This window comes from Mustela lutreola, chromosome 6, assembly GCF_030435805.1.
Source record: "Mustela lutreola isolate mMusLut2 chromosome 6, mMusLut2.pri, whole genome shotgun sequence".
In the NCBI taxonomy this organism is placed as follows: Eukaryota; Metazoa; Chordata; class Mammalia; order Carnivora; family Mustelidae; genus Mustela; species Mustela lutreola.
Genome location: NC_081295.1, coordinates 53,040,833 through 53,061,825, shown reverse-complemented (window position 1 = coordinate 53,061,825; position 20,993 = coordinate 53,040,833). Strand labels below are relative to the sequence as shown.

The following is a 20,993-nucleotide window of genomic DNA, read 5'->3' as shown; positions in this document are numbered from 1 at the left end:
CATGGTTTTGTTTGCATTTTCCTGATTATTAGTAATGTTGATTCATCTTCTCATGTGTTTGTCTTTGGAAAAATGTCTTTTCAGATCCTCTGCTCATTTTTTATCTGGATTATTTGTCTTTTTGATTTTGAGTTGTATGAGTTCTTTATATGTTTTGGATATTAATCCCCTATCAAATAATATTATTTACAGATATCTTCTTCTATTCGGTAGGTTTCTTTTTCATTTTCTTGATGGTTTCATTTGCTGTGCACAAGCTTTTATAGTCCTGGGGTACCTGGGTGGCTCAGTGGGTTGAGAGTTTGCCTTCAGCTCAGGTCTTGATTCCATGGTCCTGGGATCAAGCCCTGCATTGGGCTCCCTGCTCAATGAGGAACCTGCTTCTCCCATTCCTTCTGCCCTTCCCTGTTTGCACTCACTCTCACACATTTTCTATCTCTCTCTCTCTCTCAATAAATAATAAAAATAAATCTTAAAAAAAAAAAGTCCCCTTAACATTTCTTGTAAGGTAGTTTAGTGATGATGAACTTCTTTAACTTGTGTTTGTCTTGGAAACTCTTTAGCTTTCCTTTAATTCTGAACGTGTAGCTTACCTAGTAAAGTATTCTTGGTTGTGGGTTTTTCCCTTTCATCATTTCGAATATAATCATACTACTCCCTTCTGGTCAGCAAAGTTTCTGCTGAAAAATCAGCTGGTAGCCTTAATGTGGTTTCCCTCTTACGTAACTATTTGTTTTTTCTCCTGCTGTTTTTAAGATTTTCACTTTATCTTTAATCTTTGAGATCTTATTATCTGTTTTGGTATGGACCTCTCTGGCTTCAACTTGTTTGGGGTTCTCTCTCTCTCTGCTTCTTTACCTGGATATCTGTTTCCTTCCCTAAGTTAGGGAGGTTTTCAGTCATTATTTCTTTAATTAAATTATCTGCCCCTTTTTCTTCCTTCCTTGGGACCCCTATAATATGAATGTTCATTATACTTGATGTTAATATACTTGATGTTGTCCCAGAGATTTCTTAACCTGTCCTTTTTTGTTTGTTTGTTTTACTGTTCAGCGTGGGTAGTTTGCATTATCATATCTTCCAGATTGTTCATCCGTTCTCCTGCATTCTCTAATTTGATGTTGATTCCCTCTAATGTATTTTTAATTTCGACTGTTGTATTCTTCAGCTCTGATTGGCTCTTTTTAAATTTTTTATCTCTATGTCAGAGTTGTTGTTTTGTTCATCTGCTCTTCTTTCATGTCCAGTGAGCCTCTTTATGACCACTACTTTGAATTTTTTTTTTTTTACTTTGAATTCTTTATTGGGCAAATCATGTATCTCCATTTCATTTAGTTCTTTTTCTGAGGTTTTGTCTTACTTCTTTTGTTTGGAACATATCTCACTGTGTTCTCATTTTTCTGACTCTCTGTTTGTTTCTTTGTATTGGGTAGGTCACCTACTTCTGATCTTGAAAGCAGTGGTATTATATAGAAGGCATCCTATGAGGTTGGGTAGCACATTAACCCCAGTCACTAGAAACGGGTCCTCCAGGGGTATCCCCTGTATAGGTTGTGTGTACACCTTCCTGTTGTGACAAAGCCATGACTTTTGTGGGTATACTGGTGAGCAGGTCTGGCAGTGGCTGTGGTGGCCTTGCTGATGGGTAGGGTTAGCTCTTGGCACACCTGGCTGAGAGGTACAGCTGCAACTGCTGTGAGTCTGCTTGTAGGAGAGGCACTGTCCCTGACAGTGCTCACTGGGTGGGGTGTTGTGGCAGGTGCTTTGCAGGCACACATGGGGTTTGGCTGCTTGAGTCAGGGCAAATGCTGGGGAGGAGTAAGCAGTGCACTATAGTAAGATAGATAGTATTATAACTGGCACCTCCAAGTGTCTGGTCAAGCTAGACTGAAGCACAAGAAAAATGGTGTTTCCCAGTATTTTTATTTTTGGAGAAACCTCCTATATATCCCTGTTCCTTCCATACCTGCCCTAAACTTAGTCAGTGAATCTCTTTCATGTATAACCCAGGTACTTTTCAAAGTGCTAAGTGATATAATGCACTAGCTCTTTAAGAGCAGAGTCTTTTTTACTTACAGTCCACCAGCTTTTACAGAGTTAAGGCCTACTGATTTTCAAAGTTCTTGGAGTTAATCCTTGCTGATTTTCAAAGCTAGGTGTTATGGTAGCTTGTCTTCTTGGTTGGATTCCCAGAGTTAGGGTGCCTAACTTGATCCCCTCACTCCTCAATGAGAACTAATATCCCACCCACTTTGGGGTTGCCTGTGGGGGATTTTGTTCCAGACTGCACTGCTGGCCCTCATACCCTTCCTTTTCAATGTGCCTTTTCCTTTATTTTTTTTTTAAACTGTGGAAGATCTGTTCTGGTAATCTTAAAGTCATTTTCAGAGTGAGATGTATTGTATGTAGTTGTTGTCTTGGTGCCTGAGGGAAGAAGTGAGTTCCAGATCCTCTAACTCAGCCATCTCTCCTTGTTTCCAAGTTTTGGTTATTCTTCATTATATACATTGTGAAATATTATTTTAACCAAAACATAAGAATTTTATAATATAAATTAGCATTGTTTATAAGCAAAGATCATGAGGAATTTATTAAATTTGATTTCAGTACTTTTTTTTTTTCCTCCTTCCTTTAGATCGTGTAATGAAGAAAGCTGAAGAGTCTGAATCACACCTGGAGTCTGAAATTAAAAGGAAGGTACCACAGAAACGTCCCAGTAGCACATATCAGTCTCCACCTGCTCTGTCTCCTGCTTCAAAAAAATGTTTAACTGATTTAGAGGTGGGTGGAGAAATTACTCTTGTTAATCAGTTGATATTTTTATCAATATTACTTTTAGTACTTACTAAATTATAGGTGATCTTTTCTTAAAAGGACTAGAGAAGACCTAGAAAAGTTATTTAAGCAAACTTTTCTGCCTTCGTTATGTCATTTTTTTTCACTATCCAAAATGTAGAATACTTGTCTTCTGAAAACAATTGATCATTGCCTTCCTGCAACATACTTCAAATAATAGCTCTCAACCAGAAATATTTGGAAATAATTTAAAATTTACAAAAAATTGAAGAAATAACAAAAAGACTGTCCATATACTCTTCTATTAGATTCTCCAGTTTTCCACATCTGATATATTGCTTTCCCTGCCTTCCTTCCCCCTTACCTCTGTGGTGTGGTGTGGTGTGGTGTGGTGTGGTATGGTGCGGGGTGTGTGTGTATGTGTGTGTATGTTTCTGCTCCATTTGAGTATAAGTAACAGACATGATGCCCATTTAACACTTAATGCTTTAGTGCATGTTTCCTTAAAAAAGGCAGGGGGTAGAGAGGAGGCATTTTCTTACCTAATCATAGTGCAACTGTCAAAATTTTTAAGTTAACATAGATCCAAAATTACTGTCTTATCCACAAACCCCATTCAAATTTCACCTAATTAATTTCCTTTTTCACAACAGGATCCGGTTCAGGATTGTGTTATATTTAATTGTATGATCTTTAGTCTTCCTTAATCTGGAATAATTCCTTAGTCTTTCCATGTCTTTCATCACCTTGATATTATGGAAAGTATGTTTCTTCATGATTTCTTCATCCATTTTTCAGGAATTCTCTGAAGTGATTCTGTAATCTTACCATTACATCATATCAGAATGCATACAATGTTGATTTTCCACATTATAACTTTTATATTAAGATGTACTTTCCTAGATTTGTCCACTGTAAAGTTAATTAGTGGGTATTTCTTATTTATTAATAAGGTGAATTAGTGTAAGGTAAGGCATTCTACCAGTAGCTCATGAATTAAGGATGAGCTACTATAAGGTAGAGGGTTTTCTTATTTTATCTTTGCTTAATGTATTCCTTTATATCAGCACAGATGTATAGATTCCTTTTTTTTTTTTTTAATTGAAGTGTAGTTGACACAACATGGATTCTTACTCAAAAAAGTTACGTTCTGTCTCTGTTATTATTTTGATGCTTAAATTGTTACAGTCTTGTCCCCTGGGAAGTTATTTAAGCTGTCTCCTTTTTCTTTTTGACACATCCACATCATTCTTTGAGCACTGCCCTTAATTTTTGATGTAACCAGATGGTCTAGACTTCTTTGTATTTTCTTTGTCTCAGTTTTATAGTCATTCATTTCTCCAAGGACCCATTGTTCCTATTAGGTTATGCTCATTGCTACTTGGTATCAGGTTTATAGGCCCTCTCAGTGGACAGAACTAGTAAGTATATGTGTGTTTATATGTTAGTATTTAGTACATGTTAAAATCCATGAATTTATCTGGAGCTGCCTTGAGATTGAGTTGGGGGGGAGCCCTCCCTGCCAAAATAATAAAATAAAATTCATGAATTCATACTGATAATTCCTATTCTAGTCTAAAATCACAGTGTTTATCTTAGTCTTTACCACTTTTCATGTTTGTAACTTCCTTCTCTGACTGAGAAACCTGACTTCCATCATGTCTAGTGTATTTACTTATTGATTTTAGTTGCTTTTTATTGGATTATTTTCCTGACATACCAGCCTAAGCTAGGCTTAGGCTGTACTGGCATTTCCGCACTATCTTGCCCACTGCTTGATTCAGGTGAAGAAGAGAGAGAAAAGACAAAAGCTTTTCCCCAAGACACACCATCCTTCCCTAGGGATGCAAGCAGAAAACCTCAGAATATTTTTAACATCCAAAATAAATCTTCCTTTTACTTTTCACTTGCATGCCAGTTGTGCTTATTCTGTTCTTAGTGAACATAAAGAATTGATTCTAGCCACCCTCTATGTAATTTTTAATTCTTAGACAAGATTAGTGGGGTTTTTTTCTCCACATGTAGTCTATGAAATGCTACGCTTTGTGCTGCTTAAGGAAACACAGTCTTTGATATTTGATGAGATTTTGCATATTAAGACTCTGCTAAAAATGATGTCTCAGTGGTTTTCAATAGAGACCGGCTCATTCTTACTAAGTGTAATTGGTTATTATTTATGTATAAAGCCTAGCAGATAATATGTATTAGTGATTTGGGTTTACTTTAGTTTGTAAAAGTCTACCTACCAACAGGGGGAAAATGAGTCTTTAATTAGTCTTTATGTTCCAAAAGAAATTATATCTAACATGAAATTGTTATGGAAAAATACAACTTTATACACACTTCACTAAAGGTAATTGTGCAGTATTGAGATTCTGGTTTTGAGATCACTACATTGATAAAATTCTGAAACTCTAGTTTTTATCATGGAAAATTTAACATACATCTGATTCAGTTAACCTGCATTTTGTTTTTAATTGTTGAAAGTAGTTCCAAGGTATATGTTTCTTAGCTGATGGAAGGCATATGATAGTAGCTCACAGTGTATTTCATTATGTATTTTAATATCAGAAACTTTAATAGTATGTGCTTTTTCTATTTAATGTCAACTTTATAAAAGGAAATATTTGGAATTATTACCTTTTCATGAGGTCTGTTCTTAGAAATATGTCCTATTAATCTATCCTATTAATGTCCTTTTCACAGACAGTGAATAATAGGAGTCCGTCAATACCCAACTTGATCATTTTCATTATGAAAATAATAGAGTTTAAATTTTTTCTTAGAAAATTAGGTGTTTTAGTGCAGGGTGGTATGTAAATGGAGGCTACTCCTTTATTTATGAGTTTGCCTTTTAGGTGCAGTGGAACATGGCCAACCATTTGCAGTTCATCAGTGAATAATTGCATTATTTCATTAATATACAGTTGACCCTTCAGCAACACAGGAGTTAGAAGTACTGATCCCCTGAACAGTTAAAAATATTCATACAACTTTCAACTCCCCCAAAACCTTATTAATAATCTACTGTTGACTGGAAGCCTTATCACCAACAAAGGCAACTAACACATATTTTGCATGTTATATTATATACTGTACTCTTACTATAAAGTAACTTAGAGAAAAGAACATGTTAAAATCATAAGAAGGAGAAAATGCGTTTATAGTACTGCACTGTATTTATTAAAAAAAAATAATCATGTAAGTAGACCTGTGCAGTTCAAACCTGTGTTGTTTAAGGTTTAACTGTACTATTAATTTTTTGCCTTATGATGATGGGCTAAAATTTCGGAGATAGATAATCTGTCCCATATTTGTGCCTAACCGGTTGTTTGCATACTTTGCCTACTAACTATGTGTCCTAAATACACGGGGCCCTATCAGAAGTCCTATGAGAAAAATAAATTCCTTAGACCTAGACTCTACCAGTAGTATAACTGAATTCTGCTATGTACTGGCAGAGAAAGAATGTTTTCTTTTTCTTTTTCTTTTTCTTTTTTTTTTTAATTCACCTTTGCTAAGATAGTGAGCTGATGTTCTACTAAGTTCAACTTTGCCTTGGTTGAAGCTTGGTTTCATTCTTTGTTGTTATCTGGGGTAGATTCTTGAATAGGTAGCATGATATAATAGAACGGCTTTGTTGTGGGTCATGTAGGACAAGGTAAATAATTTTTGTCAGTTTTCCCATCTTTAAAACAAGGAGATAAGATAGTATGCTGGGTTTTAGACTTTTTTCTACATATTTTTTAGTTAAAAATTTACATAGAATAAAATGTGTAGAACTTAAGCATTTAGCTCAATGAATTTTGAAATTTATGTTTACACAAGTGATCATATATAACTACCATTTAAGGTCAATGCTGCAACTGCTTGATGATTTCTGTCACCTAAAAGACTTTATTAAACAACTGTGTATTCTCTTATGTATTTTTAAGTTGACATTCAGCATTTTTTGTTTCAAGTATAAATGGTTACATTGGGTGTAATAGTTGACACAATGAAAGGAGTAACATTTTAAAATAGAGTAGTTAACTCACTTCGTATATGGATCTGGTAGCATCCAAATACTATAGCACTTAATAATTACAGTCTCTATCATCTCACTGCTAGAAGTATTTATCCACTTATTTCCTATGATATAAGGCTTGAAGTGTTTAAAAAAATTTCTTTTTGATTGAGTTATTTTGATTATTAATAGTAGACTTTGATTAAAACTATGTTATAGTTTGATAAGTACCTATTTGACATAAAAAGTAAAATTATTAGAAATGCATGTCTTAATTAGAGACAGTGACTGTTTTTCTCAATTCCTATGTCCTTGAATAAAGATTATGTTGCATATTCAGACAAGATTCAACATCTCTTCGTGTTTTTCCTTATAGTCTTAGTGCTAAAGTACCTTTTTCATGTAAATAAGTACATGAGTCTGAAAAGAATCCTTGAACTCCTAAATTATATGCCCCAAATCACAGGAAGCTCTACCATCAAAAATATTTTTAATAATCTCACAATTGTAACCTAGATTTAGGCCATCCTTAAAATATTTTTGAAGCACTGTCTTAAAAAATCAGTTGTCTTGTAAAAGTTTTTGTTAAACAGTATTTAGAACTGATTTTATCCAACATTTAAAATTGTCCTTTTGTTTGGTTTGGTGGTTTTTATACTCCAGAGCAGTATGCCATTATAGTATTTCAAATGGAAGTTGGGCTTTTTTTAAAACTATGAGAACAGTTCTGGCAGGAGATAATTTTCCGTCAGAGGCATAATCAAGTCAGATTTTGGAATGATATGTGAAAATTGAGGATTTAGATATTTAAGATTATTTATGCTCTGTATAACATAGAAAATCCTTATGTAGCCATTAAGAAGTATGCATGGCCCATTGTGAAGACTGTTGGACTAGATGGTCCCAAAAATTCCTTCCAGCATCCTGATGCTAAATCCCAAGTAACATGATGTATTTCATATTTAGCATTTTGTGGTAGCCTTGGTGATAATGATGGGGAGTAAGAGACTTAATTTTGAGATCTTACTTTTTATTCCATGATGTTGAAATAAAATGCCAAAGTCTTTTTTTTTTTTTTTTATTCTTTTGGAACTTAAGGTTTCTAAACAGTGTGGATATTGTCCAAAATGTGGAAAAGAAAAGGAAAATCAGACCAAATGCCAAAGTTGTGGTATTCTTTTTCCTAAGGATTTGCAAAGAAATTGCAGACAAGCTATAACTTTGAGTGAATCTTCTGGACCATTATTAAGAACATCAATTCATCAGAATTCTGGAGGACAGAAGTCACAAAACACAGCATTATCATCCAAGAAGTTTTATGGCAACAGTGTGGGAAAGATTCCAGTTGATATTATTGTGAATTGTGATGATAGTAGACAGAATTATTTACAGACTAATGGGAAAGTCATTTTATCTAGGGCAAAAGTAGCCAAAATCACAAACCTGAAAGAAAGGAAAACAAGCCTGTCAGACCTAAATGATCCAAGTAAGTATTTTACTCCCTTTAGTCATACTTATATCAATCCAGTATTTTTTACATATATTTTTAATGTGAGCATGAGCATATTTGAGAAGCGTAGTTTTAATAGGTATCTCTTGTGTCAGTTAGTAACATGTTTTTTGGGTAGATGATTAAAACTGTCCATGTAGTTGGAAAATAACTGACTTTGTTCTCATCCTGTCCATCTTAAATAGTTAAAAAAAGAAAAGCACAGACCTTGGCCCCAATTAATCATAGATCAAATGCCAAATTATGCCCAACTTTCTAACTTTGGTTTGGTTAATTTAATCTCTCTGATTTGTAAATGGATTATTTTCTGCCTGACAGTGTTTTTGAGGAAGTAAATAAAATTTAAACTGCCTAGCATAGCCCAGTAAATAAAATATTTGATACATGGAAAGGACTCAGTGAAAATTAGTTCCCTTTTACTCTTTTACTTTTACTCTTCCCCTAAATCTTTTTCCTGCCTTTAGACAAAGGTATATATATATATGTGCATATGAAATGCAGTCCTGTTTGTAATAAATAGCCAAAGTCTGGCATCAGAAAGTAGTTGTATAAACTATAGCATACAGAGCTGTAAAAGGAGAGAAAGATCTCACTTAATATTCTGTAGAGTGATTTCTAAGATCTTTAATAACATGAATAAAAGCAAGATACAGATCAGAGTGAGTATGTGCTGCCCTTTGTTTGTGAAGGGCAAGAGAATGAATATAAGGATTTTTTTTAATGGAAAGATATGTTAAAAAGTAGTTGGTTAGAACTAATTTTAAAAAGTAGTTGGTTAAAAGGGAGTAAACAATGTAGGAATTAGGGATAGATGTTAGATATTTCCAAACAAACTCCTTTTTTGTAGATTTGACTTTGGAGCCATGTAAATGTTTTATATGATTATAAAACAAAATTAAATTGGAAGTTTAAGAAAAATCAAAACCAAGATGAAACTAATGAACCTATTTATGTATCTAGTTGGTGGCTTGAACACACAGAATTATTTCGAATGAATTTAAATTAATACTGTGGCTATACATTCCTAATGTGATACATTTTAAGGTTAAGTAGAACTGCAAAGAAATCCTAAATGTACTTAGTAATATTGTTAGTAATAATACTGGTATCGTTACTTTTAAACACATATATTGATAAAGCAAATAAGCAATTGTATTATATATATGAAACTAAGATTTTTCAGTTTTAAAGAGTTGAAAAGTAAAATCAGAGAAGTAAAAATTATATAATTTTAAATTCAAATTGGAGATAATAGTGTGAGATTATTATAATGTATTCTCTTAAATATAATTGAACAATCCTAGTTCCCATATTTGTGTTTTTGAATACCATTTCTCACTAAAAAAAAAACTAGAACCTCCAGAGAAATGGCTGACTCCAAGTCCAGAGCAGGAGTCTGTTTAATAGATCTAGATCATCTTCTCACATCAGGAAGCATTGGAAACAGTCAAAAACGACTGTGGACATGTGAAAAGGACACAGGAGCTAAGAAGAAAGGGCTCCTACTGACCAATAATGGGACTATTTAGGTCACAAAAGGTATCATGACTACTGTCTGTCAAATATGAAATTTGAAAATAAAATGAAAATGAAAATTGGAAATATGTCAAATATATTAAAATTAATTAGCTCATAATGGTGTCCCCTTTGGTCTCCCAAAAGAAGAAAAGCTCTCCCTTGGTTACCTTTGGAGGTTGCTTAGATTCCAAATCATTACTTTAAAAACGGTTAAATAAAAGGGGATAAAATTTTTAAAAATTTTTTAACCTGGGAAATATGTCAAGCTCTATTTTAATTTGATTCAGTGTAAAAACCTTAGCTCATACCAGTATATTAGCTTATTTTTCAAAAAGAACTCAGAGGTTCCTGGGTTGTTTAGTTGATCAAGTTTCCAAGTCTTGGTTTTGATTCAGGTCATGATCTCAGTCAAGGTCATGAACTTGAACCTGACATCAGGCTCCACGCTCAGAGTCTGCTTGAGATTTTCTCTGTCTCCCCCTGCCCTTCCACTTGTGCTCGCTCACTCTCAGATAAATAAATAAGTCTTAAGGGGAAAAAGAAGAGAACTCCATTTAAAAAATGATTACTCTGTGATGAGTGTCCAACCAGCATTCGGTTATGTTGGTGTTGGTATTTGATGAGTATTTTATGATGCATTTTAATGTTATACCAGTACAATATTAAATATTGTTAATGTCATTTGAATCTTTTCTAATGATGAGGTTTTTACATTTTAATGATTAGATATGAAGAAAGCTCTCACTAGGTAGTTACTGGGTACTATTACTGAGCCAAATGTTGTATAAGAAACTTACCATCCAGAGGAGATTTCTAGGATGAGAGAACTGGAAGTTAGTAAATAAGGCTAAGGTGATAAGAAAAAAACTAAATTTATGTGGTTTTGAGGTCCTCAAGTGGTTTACTATTTAAATCTTAACCTAGGACCATATCAGTCATGAATTAAAACCATAAAGCATAAATTTTCCCTCCCCTCCTCAAAAAAGGGGAAAAAAATGAAGACTAAGTATTTCCCATTAAAACATAGAGAAAAATGTTTTAAGAACATTTTGTATTAACAATAAAAAATAACTTTTATTGAATACTATATGCCTTACTTTCTGATAAAGGTATATTCACTAACCAATTTTGGTTTTTATAATCATGTGAGGTAGGCATGAATATATCCCATTTTATAAATGAGGCAGCCTAGGCTTAAGGAGATTAACTTCTTGATATTATATACTTAAGGACTGTTGGAGTTTAGATTTTAATAAAACAAGTTTTTCTGGTTTTAAAGTCTTCTTTCCTTATCTACTTAATCATTAAATTTATATTCCTATTTAAAGTAGTTTATTGTAATGAAACTAATATTAGGTCCTGGGTGGTCAAATAAATAAAATATACAGTGTCTCAAGTAGTGCTGATAAGTTCAGTGTAGAAAAGTGAAGCAAGGTCCAAGGAATAGAGAGTGATAATTGTTAGGTGTCAAGATGAGGAAGGGTGCTATTTTGGTGGTAAAGGTAAAGGGTGCTAGATAGGTGGTAAAATAGACACCTTTGATAAAGTAACTTTTGAAGAGCCCCCGAATGAAGTAAGGAGAAGGGTGTGGTAAGAATGAAGTAAGAAGGATCTATAGGAACAAGATGGAGTATAAGCACAAAGATCTTGTATTAATTAATGTGCTTGGTTTGCCATTACAGAATACTGTAGACTGAGTAGCTTAAACAACAGATATTTATTTTCTCACGTTTCTGGAAGCTGGAAGTCCAAGATTAAGGTGCCATCACTTTGTAGACAGCCACCTCCTCACAGTGTCTTTACATGGCCTTTCTTCTATGCTTGCATGGAGAAATTCTGCATTTCTTCTTACTATAAGTACACCAGTCCTATTAGATTAAGGCTACACTTTTATGACCTCATTTAACATTTATTACCTTCTTACCGGCTATATCTCCAAATACAGTAACGGGGGGTTAGAGCTTTAACATATGAATTTTGAGGGGACACAACTTGTCCATCATAGATGCTGATGCAGAATCTTATGTATCACATAGAATGTATTCTATATATAGAATGAAATCAGCTATGAGAACAAGATTTTTAAGTATATGGTGTCTTTGCACACTTTCTGTTTGCTTTGCAAGTATGGTGTCATTGAGCACAATCCGCATTTATTTTAAGTTATTAAAACAAGAACTATGTAGTATAATTCTATCTGCTAAAGCATTGGGCCTTTAAATGGATTTTTTTTTATAGTGGATATAGAGGTTTTTAGTGTCTCTGAAGCACCATAAAAAAAATATATATCAATAGAAGAGTTTGCTTCCCCTTTCATATGTATGTTTCTGTATTTTTTTTGTAAATAAATGATGCAGTTCATGAACTTGTAAGCTTTTTTAAACATGTAAGCTTTTGCTTACATATGTCAGGCACTGTGCTAAAACCTTTTATGTATTAAATCATTTGTTCTTGTGACAATTCTTTGAAATAGGTGCCATATTTGACCCTAATTTTACAGAGAATAGAAACTGAGCTAAATAGTAAATTAAAAAACCCTGACTTTCAAATATGTATAAATCTGCTTAGACCTAGTAATCTGGCTTGTTAGGTTTTTTGTTAATAGTTCTGAAAAGATCCAGTTTATCATTTGCTTCTGAGACTAGGCAGCAAAATAAAAAAGACAAATGGAGTGATGCTGGGATTATGGTGTTCTGGGGCATGTGTATTATTCAAAAAATATTAACTAAACATTTACATGTGGGATTCTAAAAAAGAAAATTGCTTCTACGAGTTATGTGTTCTTCAGTATATGATTTTTGAATTCTTTTTCTTCTCCAGGTGGTTTTTAGACGCAGGAAATATAGCAGTAAACAAGGCAGTGATTCTGCTCTCTCAAGTTTATATGTAGTGGAGAGAGAGCAAATAAACATCAACAACAACAACAAAAAAAAAAAACCAAAAGAAAATGTATATCATTTGTTGTGAATATGCCAAGTACCTATGTGCTTACTTTAAGTTGGGTAGTCAATCAAAAAGCTATTTGATGACAAAAATGCAAAGTATTAGGAGAATTACAGTCCAGACAAAAAGATGTTGTGAAGTTTGAGGAACAGAATATAAGTGTGCCTGGAGCAGAAAGAGGGGGAAATGGCATAGTGTAGGATAATTGAAGTAGGTAATGGCCAGATTATGTCCATTTATAAACCGTAATAAGGAGTTAGGGTTTGACTCAAGTGCATTGTGGGTGGCTCTTGGGAGTAATATAAAAATGGGTTTGATAAGACCAATAATGAGTAGAGAGTCTACGAGCAAATTCCCTTCTTAATATCTTCTCATGCCCACATTCATTTACTCCACAGAATTTACTGAGCAGTGCACACAGGTCCACATTGTCCCAAGGACCAATTATGATTTTAGTGATTTCCTGTGTGAAATAAAATTATTTAGTCACATGGAGTTTCAAATACATTTAAATGCATGCCATCTTTTAAACAATTTATATGCATATTATCTTCATTCTTGAGACTTTCTAGAACTCTGAAATAGATCTATGATAAACATTTAAATTTTGCTGTAACTTGTGTATATTTCCTGTGTGGGTGATGGTAATGGACTACAGAATAATTACATGTTTATATATTCTATTTTAAAAAGCCAGTTTCTTATGCTGTCTTCATTTTTAATTGTCTCCAAATTTAATTTTTCATCAGATAGAATGGATTGTATCTTCATTTGTTTTTATTAATCTCAGTTCTGGAAGAGATCTGGAAGAGATCCAAAGCAAATTTGGTATCTTTCCCGCTTTGGTATAAATATTTACATATTTAACTGACAGAAATGAAATACCTGAAGTATTTAACATTTTCTTTATAGTAATTTTGTCCAGTGATGATGATGATGATGACAATGACAGGACTAACAGAAGAGAAAGCATATCTCCTCAACCTGCTGATTCAGCATGTTCTTCCCCAGCACCATCCACTGGAAAAGTAGAAGCAGCACTAAATGAAAATATCTGTAGAGTAGAGCATGAAATAAGAAGCATTCCAGCAGATTCAGAGTTAAATACAGTTACATTGCCAAGAAAAGCAAGAATGAAAGACCAGGTACTTTTCACATTTATTGACATTTATTCAGATTAAGTCCCCCCTTTGGAATGTAAATACTTTTTTAGAGGGAAATTTAACAATGTTATTAGGAGAAAAAGATAAATTATTCCTTAAGTGGGGCTTAAAATAATTGATTGGAAGATTATTTAAAAGAATATTAAAACATACAAAAATCAATTTAAGTTAAAAGCTTAAAACGTGAAAAATTCAACAAGAAGAAACAATACCAACTTTATAGTGAAATATAAGTATGAAAAGGTATATTTGTATAATCTAGTGGACCAGGGAGAAGTCATTTTTAACTTGGATATATTATACTATGATACTGTTTTGCTGTGTTTTATTTTACATTTTAATACATAAAAATTTCAAAATACTTAAGTGGCAAAAGATAAGAAATTATTTCAGTTAATGGATCTAGAAAGGAATGTTTACAATTTGTAATCTAAAGATAGAAAAAGACAAAAGGGGAAGAAAATTCAAATGAACTTAATAGTTTCAAAATTAATACAAAATTGATTAATATGGACTGCTGGCTAGACTCCAAGGGAAAGGGTGCTTTTCTGTTTTGCAGGTGGAAAAGAAAGTTGTTACAGTCTTTTGGGAACGCAATGATAAGAACATCTATTTCAAATTTTTGAGTGTGTAATGAATGACCAAAATATTCATTCCCTAAACTCAATCTCAAAAGAAACTTCTCACTACAGAGAGGGAATATCTAAGACTGTATATGTAAACGTTATTGGCATTGGCAAACAAATGCAAACACAATCTTGTTTATTAATATGGAAATGGCTGAAGAAATTGTGGTCTGTCTGTACTGTAGAGTGTTATGCAGCCATTGGCTAAGAATTAGAGCTGTATAAATGACTTTTAGGATTTCTATGTGGTATTAGTGGGTAGGAATACCAAGTTACAGAAATATATGCATATTTTCTTATTTTTATAAAAAGAACTTTTTTTAAAAAATGCTTTTATGTTAAAAGAAATTACATATGTATATACATATATCTGGAATTGTTACCAGTATAAAAATATGGAAACATACATTTGGTTGTTAAGATGGAAAACAAATGAGGGGCACCTGGTTGGATCAGTGGGTTAAAGCCTCTGCCTTCGGCTCAGGTCATGATCCCAGGGTCCTGGGATCAAGCCCCACATCGGGCGCTCTGCTCAGCAGAGAGTCTGCTTCTCCCTCTCTCTGCCTGTTGCTCTGCCTACTTGTGATCTCTGTCAAATAAATAAAATATTTAAGGAAAAAAAAAAGATGGAAAACAAATGAAAACAAAGTATCTATAATGATATAATGATGATAGAAGAATATGAATTGTTGTTTTTAATATAATTTTGGGAATGCTTTTTCAAGCATTTTAGCCAAGCAAAAATAGTAAATGAAGAGATGAATATATTTTATTGAATGGAAAGTACAGAACAGTTTACCAAAACACCAAAACTGAATTTGATAGATGATGAAGTATTGAAAATGAAATTAAAATATGTTTTGTTAACTGTCAGATTGTTGATAATTTTTAAGTATATAATACTGTTCATTTTAGTTAGTGTTTGAGAAATGGAAAAGTTAAGTGTGTAAATTGGTACAGCTATGTTGGAAGGCAATTTGGCAATACGTACATATACCATGATTCAGCTGCAAAAATGCTTGGAGAATAGTGTGTCATGGGGAAAGGTCAGAGAGAACTCACATGTCCAGTCTTAGGGGGGTTCAATTAAATAAATAATAGATTTCCATATGATGGAATGTGTGGGTGAACAGCTTTCAGACTGGCACACTGAACGATAAGGGATCTTGAATGCTCTTTTAGAGGCTTCTTGGAGGATATGGACCACTCTCTTCTAGACTCAGTCTCTCCACTTTGGATTCAACTGGAGCAGCTCTTAAATTATGTGTTTATTATTTACCTAAATAACATTTCATTTGGAGAAATAATTCTGAAACTAAAGAAAAAAGCTTTTAAACCTCAGTAGGTTTCTATTAATAATTTGGGAAAATATTCATGATTAATCTGTTAATAAGCCTGAAAATGCAGTTTGCAGTAGTGTGTGTGTGTGTGTGTGTGTGTGTGTGTGTGTGTTTTGTTTTAATACGTGTTTTATGTCATACATCATAGAATGTCTCTAGGGGGACAGTGGGAGAATAATGTCTATCTCTATGCAGGAGATTTTTTTTTCTTGCTTTCTATTAAGACCATGTTTTAGTCTTATGATAATAAAATTTTTATCATAATTTCAGTACCATTAAATTATACACTCAAAATAATTTATTATGATTATTTTGCATGTGGAAGTGACTAGAACATAACAGATCAAGTACTTTAACATTTTCAAATATATAAAGAAGAATCCTTTTGTAAATAACCATTCCCCTAAATACCTGTTTTCTAAGAATTGCTGATTTAGGGATGCATGGATGGCTTATTCACTTAAGGGGCTGCCTTCTCAGCCCCCCTGCATCAGGCTTCCTGCTCAGCGGGGAGACTGCTTTTCCTTCTCCCTCTGCCCTTGCTCCCACACCCCCGCTCCACTTGTGGTCTCTTTTGCTCTTACCTGTCTCTCAAATAAATAAATAAAATCTTACCAAAAAAATTGCTGATTTAATCCAAACATTATAACCCCGCACTACCACTATTACTAGCCAGCTTTTTATCTAACATTTTACTGTGCATGAAGAACTGTGCTAAGCTGCTTGAATGCATTACCTCATTTGAATAGAGGCTCTTAATATTTTACAATTTAGGAAATCAAACCTTAAGGAGTTACTATTGTTTTAAAAGTCAGATAATTAAAAGATGGTATAGCTATGATTTGAACCTAGGCAGTTTGATTCCCAAATTACCATTTCTCAGTGCTGTGCTCCTAATGGAATTTCATGTAATGACTAGGTAAGGTATAGCTGAACGAAATAGGAATGATTTCCTTTATATGAAATTAATAAATATTTATTCCCCTGTTGAAGTAAAATCTTTTGATAATTACATTTTTTATGTTGCATCTTCTTTGCATATGTGTACTTAGTTTTGCAGCCTTGTTTTAGTTGCTTAATTAAGTGAAAACGTTTTTTTCTTTTTCAGTTTGGTAATTCTGTTGTCAGCACACCTCTAAAACGTCGTAAAGTGACGTCTCAAGAAACTTTAGTTGATCCTGTATCTTTAAGCTGCCAAAGTTCCTTTGACAGTGTCATTTTAAACTGTCGAAGTATACGAGTAGGAACACTCTTCCGGCTATTAATAGAGCCTGTAATTGTAAGTACATTCTTAAGCTTTTTACTGTACCAATTATGAGATTCAAAATTCCATAGCTAAGGCTAAATATAATATTTTAAAATTTGTAAATTAAAATCTTTAACTTAATAGGATATTAAAAATTATTTTGTTAAGATTTCAAATTGCTCTAAGAGAATATAGACAAGTATAAACAGCTCCTCACAATAAAAGTCAATGGGTAAAAACTTGTAATGTTCAAGGTAGTACATACTCATCACAGAAAGATAATTATTCTTACTAAGTTAGAAAACCAGTATGTTACTGTTTTATTCTCATGCCAGCTCACTCCATGAAAAGAGTATTTCTTTCTTTTTTTTTTTTTTTTAAGATTTTATTTATTTATTTGTCAGAGAGAGAGAGACCCTGAGAGAGGGAACACAAGTAGGGGGAGAGGGGGAGGGAGAAGCAGGCTTCTTGCTGAGCAGGGAGCCCGATGCCATAGCTTGATCCCAGGACCCTGGGATCATGACCTTAGCTGAAGACAGATGCTTAATGACTGAGCCACCCAAGCGCCCCAAAAAGAGTATTTTAAAGAACAATGAGAGAAAGAAGGATTCTAAAGCTTTTGGGGCTGCCAAAAAATGTCTCATAGCATTAAGAGTCTTAGAAGTAGATTATTGGAATACATTGCCACCAGAGAGACATTGTGCTTTTGGACTAGTTTGGTGTCCATGAAGCCCAAAGGACTTGTCATACCTGTTAATTCTGCTGCCACCAGTCTAATTCAAATACATATTTTCTATTTGAAATTTTAATACATAACATTTAACCAGCATTAACCAGCCTTTTTAGTCATTTTTCTTTTTTCCAATGTATTCTACACATTATTGGTGGATTAATCTTCCTATAGCACTGCACTTAGTTTGTACCTTTTATTTTATAATGACTTAACTTTATGTCCCCAAATACCTGTTTTCATCTATTCTTTCAAACCCAGTCCCCTAGTATTATTTCTTTTTCTTTTCCTTTCCTTTTTTTTTTTTTTTTTTTTTAAGATTTTTAAAAATTTATTTGACAGAGATCACAAGTAGGCAGAGAGGCAGGCAGAGAGAGAGGAAGGGAAGCAGGCTCCTGGCTGAGCAGAGAGCCCGAAGCAGGACTGCAATCATGACCTGAGCCAAAGGCAGAGGCTTTAACCCACTGACCCACCCAGGTGCCCCCCAGTATTATTTCTTATACATAAAGCAGAGTCTTTAAGAACATATATTGTATTATATATGAAAAGTTATAAGGTAGTTTTATTATTATTTAAATTATGGTAAGTAGTAGTTATTTATTTTCTAGGAGTCATAATTTCGGGGTACAATATGATCGAAGGAAGAAAAAGACCTATAAGTTAGTATAGGAGAAAATGAACTATGGACCTGATTTCTTACTTAGAGCAAAGCTGTATGGGAAGCCTGATTTTTTTTTTTTTTTTTTTTAAGTCATTAACTCCAGCTTCTCAGCATTAAAAAAAGTACCCCAGTACTGTTGTAACATACATCAAGCTTGTCAGGGATTTATGAAATTTGTTTTGTTACAAGTCCTCATATTATAGATTATCTTTCCTGGTTTCTGTCCATCAACAAAAATATCATTCTAAGTCAAAATACCTCAAAAGTTCTCAGGGATCCCATGTAGGTTTTATGGCTTTTCCCCATATTAACACTGTTATTCAGAACTTTCCAATATCATAAAGTTTTGCTGATAATTTAGACATTTAGTTGAAAGTTGCATTTTTAGTCTTAAGGCTACGTAACAAGAACTGCACTGGGGCGCCTGGCTGGCTCAGTTTGTAAAACATGTGACACTTGATCTAGGATTTAAGGTCTTCTCTCCACGCATCTTAGAGATCGCTTAAAAAAAAAAAAACTACATTAAAATTGGAGTGAAACGTTTTTTACATGAAAGTTGCATGTTAGGTTATATATGATCTAGTGAAGGGAACTAACTTCATGAATTTATTTTAAGAAATAAAAGACAAGGGACGCCTGGGTGGCTAAATGGGTTAAATGCCTTCCGGCTCCCGTCGTGATCCCAGGGTCCTGGGATCAAGCCGCACATCAGGCTTTCTGCTCTTCCGGGAGCCTGCTTCCCCCTCTCTCTCTGCCTGCCTCTCTGCCTACTTGTGAACTCTATCTTTGTCAAATAAATAAATAAAATCTTTTTTTAATAAAATCTTAGAAAACAAAATTTTTTTTAATTTTAAAAAATAAAGGCAGTATATAGAATATAAAATGTGTTCATACGGGTTTTTTTTTTTAAATGCTAAGTGAAATATCTCAGCCAATAAATAGTTGTGTTTAAAATGTGGAATATTGTAATCTGTGGTATTAAATTTCCTTGTACCATGGAATTGTTCCAGAGAACATTTATTGATGAAGTATAATTAATTTGTAATTTCTTCAAATAACGTATTAAAAATAAAGATGATTTGGGGCACCTGGGTAGCTAACCACTTAAGCATCAATTCTTCATTTTGGCCCAGGTCATGATCTCAGGATCATGGGATTGAGCCCTGCATCAAGCTCCAAGCTGGGCATGGAACCTGCTTTGAATTCTCTACCTACCCCCACCACACCTCTCTTCACTCTCTTTCTCTAAAAAAAAATTTTTTTAAGTAAAAGATGAGGGACACCTGGGTGGCTCAGTTGTTAAGCATCTGCCTTTGGCTCAGGTCATTATCCCAGAGTCTTGGGATCCATACCTGTATTGGGCTCCGTGCTCAGCGGGAAGCCCTGCTTCTCCCTCTCTCACTCTCTCTGCTTGTGTTCCCTTCTTGTTGTGTTTCTGTCTATAAAATAAATAAAATCTTTTAAAAAAATTAAAGATGATTTGACATTTTCTTCCTGAATATAACTTCCTTAGGTTTTATAATGAAATGATTTACCTGCCATGTCATTGTTATTCTCAGATTTTAAATGTTTTATTGTTTTATGTATTTATCAAATCTCATTTATTATTGGGTAATTTAATTATTTTAAATTCATTCATTGGAAGAATTGATACTATCTAGAAGTGCCAATTTTAAATCTTTTTATTGTGTTTTTATTCTTTTTTTAAAGATTTATTTGAGAGGACAGAGAGCATAAGTGGGGGAGGAGGAGAAGCAGAGGGAGAGGGAGAAGCAGAGTCCTCAGTGAACAGGGAGCCCAATGGCAGGCTCGATTCCAGGACTCTGGGATCATGATGTGAGTCAAAGGCAAGCATTTAAGTCACCCAGGTGCCCCTGTTATGCTATGTTATATTGTTTTATTCTTAAGTAAGCTCTCTATACACATTGTGGGCTGTACTTAGGACCCTGAGGTCAAGAGTTACATACTCTACCAAGTGGGCTAGTCAATTTTATTTTAAAAGTAGTGCCTTTAAATGTAAATACTTTGTTTTACAGGGAAATTGCTTACATTACTAGGAATACCCTATATACTCAAATATAATTCAATTCCTCATTTTTCCAGTGAGAAAATTGAGAAGATCTAAAATGAAGGTTTCACCTAACTTAAATTTAGAAATTCTTGAAGATGATGGTGAAATAGCTTAGTGTCTACTTGTAATTTAGTTACACACAAATTTTTACATGACAGATACTTAGACATGCTTCTTTTTCTTTTTACATCTCATATGCCAGTGTTATTTAAATGCTTCCATTTTAGTGTTTATGTCATCCTTATTGCTGCTTTTTGAGTCATCTGACATAATTTTTAAAGCATATAACTTCAGCTTCCATGTATGTTGGAATGTTCCCAAGCTGCAAGTTAGGTGTCCCCATTTAACATACTATCTTCAGACAGGTTTTAGAAGGTATGTTT

The 20,993-nt window shown here is 33.7% G+C and overlaps 1 protein-coding gene across 6 annotated transcripts in view; it reads left to right on the top strand.

Annotated features, from left to right (window-relative positions):
• Positions 1-20,993, top strand: part of SENP6 (SUMO specific peptidase 6) — a 129,977-nt gene that overhangs the window by 65,635 nt on the left and 43,349 nt on the right. For 3 of the 6 annotated variants that reach the window (XM_059177252.1, XM_059177251.1, XM_059177250.1), the window contains 4 exons: positions 2,636-2,781; positions 7,901-8,288; positions 13,686-13,918; positions 17,011-17,181. In XM_059177252.1, the coding sequence (XP_059033235.1) occupies positions 2,636-2,781; positions 7,901-8,288; positions 13,686-13,918; positions 17,011-17,181 (938 nt within the window). The remainder of the gene's footprint in view (positions 1-2,635; positions 2,782-7,900; positions 8,289-13,685; positions 13,919-17,010; positions 17,182-20,993) is intronic. The other 3 variants (XM_059177254.1, XM_059177253.1, XM_059177255.1) reach the window with 2 other exon arrangements.